Here is a 14,153-nt window from a genome sequence, read left to right as displayed (position 1 = left end):
CGTCACAGCAGCCATATTGGTAGCCCAAAACAATGAAATGGGGGCCATGTTAGTGTACCAAACCAATCCTGTAGGAGCTGAACTCTTGTCTTATCTAAACACTTTCTTTTGTTGCAATGAATGTGCATGACTGCTGGCCACGTCAGCGAAATAGAGCGCATGGCGCTTTCACATTTTTTATTGAATTGAGGTTTCAGGCCCTTTCCACTCTACGCTGGAGAAATTTGAGAACGAATTCCTCCGGTTTGAAGAGCGTTTTTGAAAAGCTCCGTTTTCGTGCGGACCGATTCGCGTCGACGATAGGCCTAACCGTAGAAATGAAGATGCGTTCAAATTTCTCCGGCGTAGTAAAATTAAATTTGTGCGGTTAGAAAAAATTTTGTATGTCAAGGATTGATCTGCAAAAACGTGTAACAGGAGTAAAAAATAAAAACCTACCTTTTCTTTACAGAATCGAACTCAACTAGCCATCAAATGCCCAGAGCTAAAATTGTGGAGACAAAGTTGGAGACACAACGCATGGATGGTCACCACGGGAACGTTTCACAGGCGCAACCTACAGAATTACACAGCCAGACAAGAAAAGTTTCGGCATCCCACGTTCTAAAGCAAGGCTCTGACAGAGGTAATCTGCGTCATAATTTACTGTAGTGTACATATTTCCACGCTAGCCTGCGCCAGAAGTCAACACCCTCAAGTGTCTAGGAGATTATGATAAATTTCCCAATCTGCAGTTATCTAAAACTAACAGGAGATTGCAGTTCCTATAATACCTACTTGCAAGACAGGTGAACAAAACTGTCTTTCCAATGTAAATCCTCGCCTCCCAGCCCCGCGACTGTGCGGATAATAGGGGGCAATTTGGCATGATAGTCATATCTCTGCAAGTGTCATAAGCGTTATTTGGAAGGTTGGTTTTATGAGCGGGGATTAGCCCAGGATACGACATGGAACCTGCTAGCGCTGACTGTTTTGGTTCAATAGTGATAGTATTTTCGCTGTTGGGTATAAGAAATTCCGTGAGATGGTACATAAATTTTGGCACCAAAATGGGTTTTCATTCTCAACACATTTTGTGATTTCCTGAGCCGAGACAACCTTCGTTACATCTGTCGTGTAAAATAACACTTTTCCATACAATAGATCCTTTATTGACCAAGCGTGAGGTTAAGATGGCTGGATATTGGCCTCGTTCTTTTTCTGCGTGTTTATCGACTTGACTCCATCTCAGTCCATAAACACGCAGGAAAAAGAACTTGGCCAATATCCAGCCATCTTGATCTGGATAACCCATTACAGGGTGTTTTGGTGTAATTGATTAAAAGAGCTCAGTCACGGTGTTTTGTCTTTTTTTTTGGCCACGTACGAAATTCCCTTTAAATGAAAGGAAACCTAAAAATAATTGTTTACTAAGATAGAAAAACATCAAAGAGATAATAATAAACCATAAAGGAACAAGGGTGGTTAAGGATGACGAAGATTGACACGGATTGCAAACGATAAATTTGAAAAATGTAAGCTAAACTTTTCAAACTGTGCAAACCGTGACTGAGCTCCTTTAAGACAGTAAAACGTTTCGCGGCCGCTCATTTTGAGTGAGCAGTTCCTCTGGTTTTTTTTAAATACAAGATCAAGGTCGAACATACAACCGAGCAACTCAAAACTGACAACTCTCAAACTTGTAGCTGGCAAAACACCAGATCCTTTGTATAACTTGTCACGTACGTTCATACCATCTCTATTTCGGACTTGTTGCCGGGCTATTTAATGGACTCATGTTCAACTTAGCTTCAGTAACTTTATCGTTCAATTCCACCCCTTTGTATTAACGTCAAATGTAGTTTCAATCGAAGTACATCTAAACTTTGAAAAAGTGCAAAGAGAGGGACGATTTTTAATACTAAAATACATCCTTCCGAACACCATCATTAGCGTCTTAGCAGGTATAAGAAGAAGCCAGCCAACACATGCAGAAAGATTTATTTTTTGGTAATAGGCCCCTATTGTTAGGACAATTTCCAAACAAAAGGCGCTGCTTAAAATGACCTCACTGCGTTTGCGTATATACTGCTCATTCTTGTACTTATGCGATAGTGAAAACCAGCCTTTCAAGTTTGAGGTGTATTTGAGTATGTGATAATGTCTTCATCTCATTATGGACTTGTTTGTGACACATAACACTGATATATGTTAAATATCAGTAATAATTCTCTCTACATACAAATTCACAGGGATACATTAGAAGAGACGACAAATGAGTTTTTAAAACTTATGGAAACCGCTACTGACTTTTTCGTTGAAAAAAGCTCGTAAAACTCCTTAATGTCGATATTTGTTATTGATGCGATTAGTTCAATTAGACCTTGTGACGTGCACCTTGGTGGAGTGTGATTTGTCTGAAATCATATACGTGATTTCAAAGTCGAACAACCTCGGACACCCAGGGACAGCTAGTCGGGACGATGCGATGTTTTCGGGCGAAAGTTTACTTCAAGAACAGACAACCGAAGTGCTCGAATTCCGTCCCGCTGACTGGCCAGAAAATATATTTTTCTGGCCGGTCCACCCCTTCTTACACGAAGTGGTTTTCTTCATCGATTCCTCGTGGTTGCTTGGCGTGTGCAACGGAAAGTTTCAGAAAAAAGATTTAACGAAGCCGATTAAATTGCAAGCCTTAACATGGGGGCTAGCCTGCGTAGCTGGGCGGTTTTTATGCAATCTGAGCGCGCTAAGCCGCGATAACGAGCGGCGAAGCCGCAAGGAGCCCGGGAGAGAGACAACTGAGAAACCTTGCGGCTTCGCCGCTCGTTTTCGCGGCTTTGCCGTTTTGTGCTCTCGCGCTCAAATTACTAAAAAAAATTGCTTAAAGCACCAAGCTACGCAGGCTACATGGGTGCTAGGAAACAATATTCACGGCGGACTTATCAAAGGTATGTCGTAAATTTTTATAACTAATGTAAGTGATAAATTTTCTACGCAGTTGTTTTTGGTGGCGCGCGGTTTTTCATCAAATCCAGCCTTTTTCGACGAATTTCGATTAAGCCAACGTTGGCAACATAGCTATGCATTCCTTTTTCGAAATCATACTTTTTTCAGAAAATTACGAATTTTTCAATATTTTGGAATGCTCTCAAAATCTGACCTTTTAGAAATGAAACAAAATCGATGCATAGCCTAATGAGGATTTAAATTAAAATATTAAATCAATGAAAAAGATCCCGAGAAAGTAATTTGCCTGGGAGCCTTTGCATTTTTTGTGTATTAGTCACATGAGCATGGGCGTGACCTGATGACGTCATCACTAGTGTTACTGATCATGAAAAAGTTGAAACACAGGAAATGACTCTGAACTAACTAAAAATGATGAGGTTATATGAGACTAAATTTTCCTTAGCAACGGCTCGAAAAGATCGGTTAATGGGCCCTTAAGTGTGTTTTTATCATTTGCATCTTAATCGATCTTGGTCGCGATTGTTTCCGACTCCATCGATGGATCTGCGCGCATGTTTGTCACGTAATCGGCGTGCAATCACGCGGGGGTCCTATTACAGGTATCCAGCAACAACTTTTTGTAATTGGATACCTGAAATTGGACACCTACGTCCATTCACACGTCAGTTATCCTCTTTCTCATGTTCCCTACAGTTTTTGAAACTTATGGAAAACGCTACTGACTTTTTCGTAGAAACAAAGTTCTCAAAACACCTTAATCTCAATATTTGTTTTTGATGCGATTAGTTCAATTCGACCTCGTGTCTTACAATTTTGAACTTAGTGGAGTGTAATTTGTCTGAAATCATACACGTGATTTCAAAGCCGAACGAACGTGCAGCAAGAGTTCTATTTGAAATCACGTATAATTCCAGACCAAAATTGCACTCCACTAAGTTCAACTATCACTTTACTAAATTCATTTTGAAATCGCGCAATATGGGATTTTGGTCAGTACCAATATTTTATTCATCCAGTGGTCGGCTTTTACGCACAACAGAAAAAGATGCGATTTAGGACAAACAAAAGTGCTCGCTTTCCTGCAATTTGATTGTTTACTTTAAACAAACCTTGAAATCGGATTCGTTGTTTTGTTTAGTAGTGGCAAAAATAGTGCGATTGGTGAATAAACTGCACTGCTGAGAGCCAATCAGATTGCAAGATCACCATTGATTTCAAAATGGATGTAATAAGCATGAGTAATTGCGTGAGGCCAATGTCACGCGTGTTTTCGGAAGTTGCAGAAATTGTCCGAGTCGCGTATCAGTTATTTTCCGACCAACAGCTCCAAATTCCAATTCGTTCACGTCCTCTATGCTGATCGAATTGGAGTTTGGAGGTGTTGGTTTTTGTGGAGGGAGGAAAAGCGGAGAACCCGGAGAAAAACCCTCGAAGCAAGGCGAGAACCAACAACAAACTCAACTCACATATGGCTCTCACCACTGCGCCATCCCTGCTCCCCTTACAATGCCTCTCTCTACCCAGGTGTGGTACATAAGTGCGTACCGGCAAAATTAAGCTGGGGGTAACCCTGAAATGGTTGACTAACATTCCGGGATGCTAGAGAGCTAGAAATACTCCGGGGGCCCTTTTCTTGAAGGTCCCGAAACTTTTTCACACCAGGAAAGCCTTAGCAAAATCTCAGACCTTATGATTACAGAACTGTTTTATTCACATATTCTTAATATCGAGAGAGGTTCTCTTCATACAAAAAGTTTTAGGCGTATACACCTTTCTGATTTTAGATACAGACTAGTTAAAAATGGCTTTCCGGGCCCGAAAAGTTCCCGGAGCTTTCGAGAAACGGGCCCCTGGTCGCATTATGCCAGGAAACTTTTATTTTTATTTATTTATTTATAGATTCGTACAAGTGCAGGTGCTTAACAATAGGACATAAGTCCCCTACTTGGTTAATACACCCACAACTTGAGTAAGCTCCGGCGGTATGGACCACTTTGCCCGACACAGACTTTGCCTGTACCTCATAGAGTGTTTTCACATAACGTCACAGCAACCATATTGGTAGCCAAAAACAATGAAATGGGGGCCATGTTGGTGTACCTAACCAATCCTGTAGGAGCTGAACTCTTTTCTTATGGAAACACTTTCTTTTGTTGCAATGAATGTGCATGGCTGCTGGCCACGTCAGTGAAATAGAGCGCATGGCGCTTTCATATATTTTTTTAAAATTGAGGTTTAAGGCCCCACCACGCTACGCTGGAGAAATTTGAGAACGAATTGCTACGGATTGAAGAGCGTTTTTGAAAAGCTCCGTTTTCGTGCGGACCGATTAGTGTGGACGATAGGCCTAACCGTAGAAATAAAGATGCGTTCAAATTTCTCCGGCGCAGTGTAGACGTAGCCTCAAAATTCTTCGAGTAAAATTGAATGTGTTCGTTTGGAAACAATTTTGTATGTCAAGGGTTGATCTGCAAAAACGTGTAACAGAAGTAAAAAATAAAAACCTACCTTTTCTTTACAGAATCGAACTCAACTAGCCATCAAATGCCCAGAGCTAAAATTGTGGAGACAAAGTTGGAGACACAACGCATGGATGGTCACCACGGGAACGTTTCACAGGCGCAACCTACAGAATCACACAGCCAGACAAGAAAAGTTTCGGCATCCCACGTTCTAAAGCAAGGCTCTGACAGAGGTAATCTGCGTCATAATTTACTGTAGTGTACATATTTCCACGCTAGCCTGCGCCAGAAGTCAACACCCTCAAGTGTCTAGGAGATTATGATAAATTTCCCAATCTGCAGTTATCTAAAACTAACAGGAGATTGCAGTTCCTATAATACCTACTTGCAAGACAGGTGAACAAAACTGTCTTTCCAATGTAAATCCTCGCCTCCCAGCCCCGCGACTGTGCGGATAATAGGGGGCAATTTGGCATGATAGTCATATCTCTGCAAGTGTCATAAGCGTTATTTGGAACGTTGGTTTTTATGAGCGGGGATTAGCCCAGGATACGACATGGAACCTGCTAGCGCTGACTGTTTTGGTTCAACAGTAATAGTATTTTCGCTGTTGGGTATTAGAAATTCCGTGAGATGGTACATAAATTTTGGCACCAAAATGTGTTTTCATTCTCAACACATTTTGTGATTTCCTGAGCCGAGACAACCTTCGTTACATCTGTCGTGTAAAATAACACTTTTCCATACAATAGATCCTTTATTGACCAAGCGTGAGGTTAAGATGGCTGGATATTGGCCTCGTTCTTTTTCTGCGTGTTTATCGACTTGACTCCATCTCAGTCCATGAACACGCAGGAAAAAGAACTTGGCCAATATCCAGCCATCTTGATCTCACGCGTGGTTAATAACCCATATTGATGGGATACAAAACATTGGCAATTAACTGGACACTGGGAATATGCCGCATTTCATTTCAGTGTGTACGAACACCGTCGCTTACCTCAAGTCGGTGCTAAAATTGAATTTTACACAATTTTGAATCGCAACGCTAAAATACTAGGTAGAAGATTGTATTCACCAAGTTTCAAGGATGTAGCTTGGATAGAAGACGCTCGGTTAGTTTTCCTAATTTTCCATACATTTTTCTGCAATATTTCTTACCGCGAACCGCGTCTAGACGTCCGTCTAACCAGCCACTGGATCTGCGAGGATGGAGCGCAGTCCGGGGGGCGGGGGGGGGCGCACTGCCATATATGGGCTATATAGGTATGTGCCGCTGTGAAGGGTATGTTTTTCAAGCGGTTTACTCTAGGATAGGGTATATAAATCAAAGCGTTTGGGTCTAGAATAGGGTGTCATTTTTCACAAAACTAACTGGTTGGTTGAAGATTTTATCTAGAGTAAGGAAACCAGGAATTGCCACTCAAAAATATAAAAAAATCAAACCGGCAAGTTTAAATTTACGCAAATCAGCCTCAACAGTGTCGATAGCTGGGGGAATTTTGGGAGTTTACTCTAATATAGGTTAGCAAAATTCAGCTGAACTAGCTCTGGTATAGGCTAAGGGTTCCAGGGTCCTGGCGGCACATCCCCACCCAGAAATTCCCAAAGTATCCCCCCCCCCGGGGAGCGCAACAAGAATTCTATTTGAAATCACGTATGATTTCAGACCAAAATTGCACTCCACAAAGTTAAATTGCCACTTTACTACATTCGTTTTAAAATCGCACAATACAGGATCTTGGTCAGTACCAAATTTCATTGATCCAGTGGTCGTTCTTTTTAAGGACGTTCGCGCTGATACACCGATTCCAGAAAAAACCGGAAGTTGCACCGAAACGAGGCTTAATAGCCCTCGCGGTAATTAAAGCAACATGGCGAACGAAGAAGAAAGGCCAATCTCTCTTCTGATGATATTCCCGGCGTCAGTGTGAGCGAAGAACATTGAAAACTTGACACAGCAAATCGAAATTCTGGCTTAAAAGTCGCCGTATAAATCAAAGGGGCAAAATAAAGGAACTTTTAGACGGGTATGTTTTCCATCCTTCGATTGCCTCGATCTCTAATATGCGCAAAAACAACCTGTTCTCACCATTTTTATTGCCTAAAAGAACTTTGTTCATGGTCGGTTTAGGAAAAAGAATCTGAATGAAATGAAAATTGTAAAAGTTTACGACCCTGACCCGAAGAATGCTTTACTAAAGCTACAGCAAGAGATCGGAAGAACATACGGAAGTAAATTTTAAAATTGTGTCGGATATCGGGAATATTGCAATAAAACACTTTAAGAAATTTCCTACGGCTGATTCATTTTTCACTGACCACTTCAGTCTTCTCAAGTTTGAGAACATCCAATCTCTCTGCATAAATTAACAATCGGTGTTAGAGAATAAAGGGAAATCCTTTTAAAAGTTCAAAAGATGCTAATCAGAGTATCAAACAAGACCACGATCTACTCGCCAAGAATGGTATAAGCAAGGGTTCGGTACAGTGACAGCATCATTGCGTTACAGGGTAGGACGCAATCACAAAGCTGATTCATCAGTCAAATCACCAATAAAATTATCAGTGACGTGTACTACAGTGTAACAAAGACTATCAGTCACATGCCATGAAAGATGGCCTAGAAAACTAGCAACTAGTAATGAACAAGTACACTGAAATAATGCATCAACAGGGATCGACGAAGGGAAAAGGGAAAAGGGAAATTTTGGGGGCCTCCCCAGGGTCCCCCAGCTGGACTGAGGTTACAGACCCAAGTAAGGGCAATCTCCATGAAATAATTTAAACTAGGAATGTCATTGTTATGGATAGTGAGACCCTGAAAGATTGCCTTACAAAATCAATATGCAAAATGTTTGACACTGGTTTAAAAGTAAACAAGAGTCATATGAACTTCAGTTTATGATGTACAATGTACAACAACTACTCTTTGTTGTGAACAGACTTTGGAATGTCCTGCCTATAAATTGAAAGTAACTGCAAGTTTTTAATGAGCAAAATGCCTTGGACATAGAATGGTGGAAGGAGATGCTAAAGAATATTGAACAATTTATGATAAATATATTATATATGAATTGGCTTACCTAATGCTTAGAGATGGCCTTACACGATGTGATTATTGCTAAAGCCAGAATAAATAATGTATATCAAAGGTCCAAAAATTTTGTCCAGCATCTAATATGAGAAAATTCAGCTACTTCCAGTTTTTCTCTGGTGATGAATATTTGAATAAATATTTCAAAATAGTTCAAAACAATTGGGAATCTATAAGATCATACAGTGTAGAAAATTCTCAATGAGGTCAAATTCAATTGCCCTTTTATGTTATTAGCAAAATTATACACCAGCTCTACCATGTGTCCTTCTATGTTACACCCTGTGCCAGAAAATAGAACATGAAGCCACATAATGCACAATTTCAGTATGGTGGAAATCACCAAATATTTAATTACCACTGATGAACAATATCATGTACTCTGTTTAAAGTCACTACCAAATGACAAATAAACATCAGATAACTTTTTTTCTGCCAGTTTACAAGCAAATAGCTCACTATCCAGGGTTGATTAACGACTCTACACAACCTTAGTGGAGTTACACCATCAAATACATGCCATCCATTTATTCTCCTAATAGCCATTTCAGCTTGTATTCTTACATTTGCAGTTCTGGTTCATGGTTCGAAAACAGTCTTCCTTAGAAAATTGGCATTAAAATTATAGTCAGTTCTGATTTACTTGGTTGCATAGAATGGATGAAGATTATAACCTTCCTGCTTGCCAGTACAAGCTGTCTATCAAATCTACGACATTAAGGAAAATTCCTACTAGGCCTTAAAATGTGTTGTCAGACTTATTCAGAGTAAAGTTCACTTTTGGATGTCCAGGTCTTGGGTGTCTGACCTGTTATCTGTCTGCAGTCTATTCTGCACCTTATGTTTTCAAATTCAGCCTAGGAAAACTTCAGGTAAATAATTCATGGGCTGGCTCCCCAACATCAAGTACAGGAAATTGGCCCATGCAATAATTTATCTCACACTACTAGTTCTGAAACATTAAACCTAAAAGCCAGATCTTGCTGAAATATTAAGCGAGTAAAAAATATTCAAAATTCATCAATGGCTGTATTTAAATCACTAATGTCCTTCCACATTCAAAATTGTTTTTGGGAAAATTTTTTTGTGTACCTCAGAGGCATGAAAACTGATTAATTCCTAAGTTGATTGAAGCTGATGGGTATTCATATGCCAGACTCAGATGCATCATATATTTTGCTCTACACAGAGATTCCTCATCAACTTTTGCCCAAGGGAAAGCCGAGGGTACGGCTCCCAGTTTCAAAAAGTGTACTCAGTTTAAAGTCACTTGGCAAGAAGTGCTCGGAAAAACAAAAATTATTTCCTACCGAGATAAAATAGACATCTCCCCTTTGCATAAGTATTTCCCACTTTTTTCTTCTTTGTTTATCTGGCTAGCTTGTCCGAAGGAAACTCAGTCGTGGAAATGATAAATCAGGTCGGTTTTTGCTTCGATTATTAGAGTTTGCAGCCGCACAACACTTGTGTCCAACTCTTTTCCTTTTCTTTACCACATTTGCTCCAGACAAGTAGCTCTAACCTACATACATTCGAATTTTTTCGTTCTTCCCCAGCATTTCGTCCGCCATTTTGAAAGCTCGAGGGCTATTAAGCCTCGCTTGCGTGCAACTTCCGTTTTTTTTCTGGAATCGGTGTATTGTTTCTGTCCGTCCTCACTGCGCACGGAAATTCGCACGCCTCGTCATGCATGAGAGCGCGCGCTAAAAATTACTAAAATGCACAATGATAAGGCAGATGACCATTGCTACAGCTTCGCCTGGATTTAACGATCTTGGACGTTTGGTGACCCCTATTTTTCTTTTGATGGATCATTTTCTCTACCGATTTTCTATGTTTAAAAAAAAATCAAGAAAATATATCGACTAGAAGTTTGAATTTTTTTCCAAATGCACCATCGAATTCCGTTCCTTTTAGCTCTGTGCGACGGTTTCAATGCCTCTTGAAGGGTTAAGTTTTGTGAAAACGTTGGTAACAGTTGTAATTATTTACGCAACAGACCCACTTCTACAAAATATGACTAAGATCGTTTGCCTCCGTTGACTCACCCTTGATATTTTTAACTGTGAACCCCTGTAGACCATGCTGAATTGTGTGCGCCAATTTTTTCAAAATCCGGGTACTTTTCCAAACGCTTTATCTCTGAAATGAAGTCGGCGACCCCAATTTTTTTTTGCATTTCTGACACAGCTATCCCATGAACTGACTGCAGCAAAAATTTAAAAAAGTCTATTGACTGGAAACTTTTGCACGAACGTCCTTAAAAAAAGAGGAACTGAATATGCTTTAACATTTCATTTTGTATGCAGAACAAAAAAATATGCGATTTAGAGCCAACAAAACTAATGGCTTTCCTGCAATTTGAGTGTTTACTTTAAACAAATGGGCAATGAGTGCGTTAACATTTTAATTATTCAAATTTAATACATTGCACAAAGAAACACTGCCTTGAAACCACTATGGTGTAATGGCATTGGTGTGTTGAATGAACACCACGGCTATTACACCATGGTAATGACGTCAAGGAGGTGGTATCGTCACAACCCAGTATCACGTGGTGCAAATCAGCCAATCAGAAAATCGGAATTCGTACAGTGTATGAAAGTTGAATAATAAAAGTGCGTACCCAAGTAATTGAGCTGTGGGTAACCCTAAGATGGTCGACTGACATTCCGGGATGCTAGAGAGCTAGAAATACTCCTTTTCGCATCATGCCCGGAAACGTGAGTAAGCTCCGGCGGTATGGACCACTTTGCCCGACACAGACTTTACCTGTACCTCATAGAGTGTTTTCACATGACGTCACAGCAGCCGTATTGGTAGCCAAAAACAATGAAATGGGGGTCATGTTGGTGTACTTAACCAATCCTGTAGGAGCTGAACTCTTCTTATGGAAACACTTTCTGTTGATCCAATGAATGTGCATGACTGCTCGCCACGTCAGTGAAATAGAGCGCATGGTGCTTTCATATTTTTTTAAAATTGAGGTTTCAGGCCCCGTTTCTACGCTGGAGAAATTTGTGAACGAATTCCTCCGGTTTGAAGAGCGTTTTTGAAAAGCTCCGTTTTCATGCGGACCGATTAGCGTGGACGATAGGCCTAACCGTAGAAATGAAGATGCGTTCAAATTTCTCCGGCGTAGTAAAATTAAATTTGTGCGTTTAGAAACAATTTTGTATGTCAAGGGTTGATCTGCAAAACCGTGTAACACAAGTGAAAAATAAGAAACTACCTTTTCTTTACAGAATCGAGCTCTTGCTTCTTACGTAAAGTTTTTGAGAAGGAAGAGCTATCTTCGTTTATCATTAGAGGGGACTTTAACTATAACACAAGTGAACTATTGAATCTAAAAGCAGTAACCATGCCATAATATGCGTTATGCAATCGAGATGAAAACCAACGTGGCCAATCTTTTGTCAAATTTAAAGATGCCTTTATGGTTTCAGATACAGTTCCTTCTGATGAACGTCCTATGACAGGGGACATCACAGTTGTTTCGGTAGAGCCTCTCGAAATCGAGAAGGAAACCGAAAATGCACTGCTGGATCATGTGCCTGTTGTAGGTATTCTTGTGTGTACGGCGTACAAGAAACCTTTCATCAAGCAAGATGGAGGTAAGCTGGAACAGTATTTTCAGTCGTGCACCTTCCGGCCGACTTTTGTTTATATAAGAGAGTCGTGACTATGCTCAAATTAAAGGAAAAGGTTGATGTTAGACTTTCTCAACGCCCGCTTTCGAATTCCATTTTATTTTTCCGCTTCTTCTCGCTCAGTTCTCGGGTCAGGAAACATAGGCATCTACGGTAAGGACATTCTAGAAGCAGAGAAACGGCCGAATAGGGAATGAAAACAGCTGCACAGCATGCAGTAGTCATATTTCTAGCTTTTTGCAGTTTCAAAACACTCTTTTTATTATTCAAATTTGCCAACTTTTTCAGGTCAATAGTATAGTTCATTGCTTCAGCAGCCAACAGATCTTTGTCTGGACTTAAACAACGCCGTATGCTATACGATCTTTACTTGCATAAGAAACATCTCTGTTCAGTGGATATGTTGAATGATTCACTTATTTGAATTTGAAACGAAAAGGTAAAACTCTCTGCACATTGTGTAACGGAATTCTTACTGATCGTAAGTTGGGTCTTATAAAGGTTGCTCCGTAGGAAAGTTAGTATGTGATAAAACATATACAAAAGCTAATAAATAAAAGATTACGCTGTATATTTTACTCGTCTACACGCGTGAAGTGTTTCCGGCGCTCTATGTAAATTTGCTTCTCGCGCAGCGAACTGAGGAAAAAGAGGGACTGCTCGTAGTCAAGTTAACACATCGCCATTTCATTTTCCATTTATAAATTCGAAGATAAAACATCGGTTAGTCACTGTTAAACGGGAGCCAGTCAGAAAGCAAGACATGCAATTTCTGGAGTAAACTTGAAAGGAACAGAAATTTCGGAGATGAAATTTCGAAATTTAAGAAATATCACTGCATAATTCCGCAGTTCCCGAGAATACTTAAAAAAAAATTGCCGTCATATAACTTCGAACTTCAAAATTGTTGGATCAACTAATGAGCGCGCACAAAGCTGCAAGATTTTAATGTCAATTTAGGCCGCACCCAGTTTCGTTAAAGTGAGAAGTTTAATACTACTTTATATCCAAAGAAATAATTGGAATCGAAATCATTAGTCAAGGAAATTTTTTCTGAGACGCCGTCATTTCTTGGGCATGCAGAAACCGAATTTACATCGTGGCAGTATTATAACGCGAACATAATGAAAAAGCCAGTTCGAAAAAGGTAACTGCTGAAAAGTATAAGTTTATGGGTAACACATCATAATTAACAGGACGTTTTGGTGTAATTGTGTAAGACAGTAAAACGCTTGATTTTGAGCGAGCGGTTCATCTGTTCTTACAAGATTAAGGTCGAAAATACAACCGAGCAACTCTCAACTTGTAGCTGGCAAAACACCAGATCCTTTGTATAGCTATTCACGTACGTTTATACCATCTTTATGACCGAGCTATTTAATGAGCTTCAACTTATAGCTTCAGTAGCTTTATCCTTGAGTTCCACCCCTTTGTTATATCAAATGTTGTTTCAATCGAGCCCAATCGGATCACATCTAAAATTTGAAAAAGTGCAAAGAGAAAGACGATTGTTTATAACAATACATTCTTCCCAACACTTGGTAGCCTTTGAAGTTTCCAATAGCGTCTTTGCGGGTATAAAGGTATGAGCATAAGCCAGCCAACAGAAACAATTGTCTCTCGGCAGACGCAGTAAGATTTTGATAATTAGCGCCTTTTGTTAAGAAAATTTGCTTATAAAAGGCTCTACTTAACATCATCTTACTAAGTCTACGTTCAGGGTTGCTTATACTCATGCGATAGTGAAAACCAGCCTTTAAAGTTTGAGGTGTATTTGAGTATGTGATATTGTATTTATGTCATTATAGACTTGCTTTGACATGTAACACTGATCTATTTTAAATATCAGTAATAATTCTCCCCTCATACACATTCACAGAGGACACATCAGACAAGACGACAAATGAGAAAGGTAGACCAGAGTTAACACCTGAGACTACAGCGCGTACGGCTAAAGCAGGTTCACGTGCTTCAGGCGTTCAAAGGGAGCTT

At 40.0% G+C, this 14,153-nt stretch overlaps 1 protein-coding gene across 5 annotated transcripts in view; it reads left to right on the top strand.

Annotated features, from left to right (window-relative positions):
- The window catches only part of LOC149108715 (uncharacterized), a 68,004-nt gene that overhangs the window by 21,157 nt on the left and 32,694 nt on the right, over positions 1 to 14,153 (top strand). For 3 of the 5 annotated variants that reach the window (XM_089293130.1, XM_089293129.1, XM_089293126.1), the window contains 4 exons: positions 452 to 625; positions 5,474 to 5,647; positions 11,958 to 12,125; positions 14,041 to 14,153. The exon at positions 14,041 to 14,153 is cut by the window's right edge and continues 13 nt beyond it. In XM_089293130.1, coding sequence (XP_089149256.1) covers positions 452 to 625; positions 5,474 to 5,647; positions 11,958 to 12,125; positions 14,041 to 14,153 — 629 coding nt within the window. The remainder of the gene's footprint in view (positions 1 to 451; positions 626 to 5,473; positions 5,648 to 11,957; positions 12,126 to 14,040) is intronic. The other 2 variants (XM_089293127.1, XM_089293131.1) reach the window with 2 other exon arrangements.

This window comes from Orbicella faveolata, unplaced genomic scaffold (genome assembly GCF_042242905.1).
Source record: "Orbicella faveolata isolate gen_17 unplaced genomic scaffold, um_ofav_v1 contig_25, whole genome shotgun sequence".
Lineage (NCBI taxonomy): Eukaryota > Metazoa > Cnidaria > Anthozoa > Scleractinia > Merulinidae > Orbicella > Orbicella faveolata.
The sequence above is the reverse complement of the archived record's forward strand: the minus strand, read 5'-3'. Positions and strand labels throughout refer to the sequence as shown.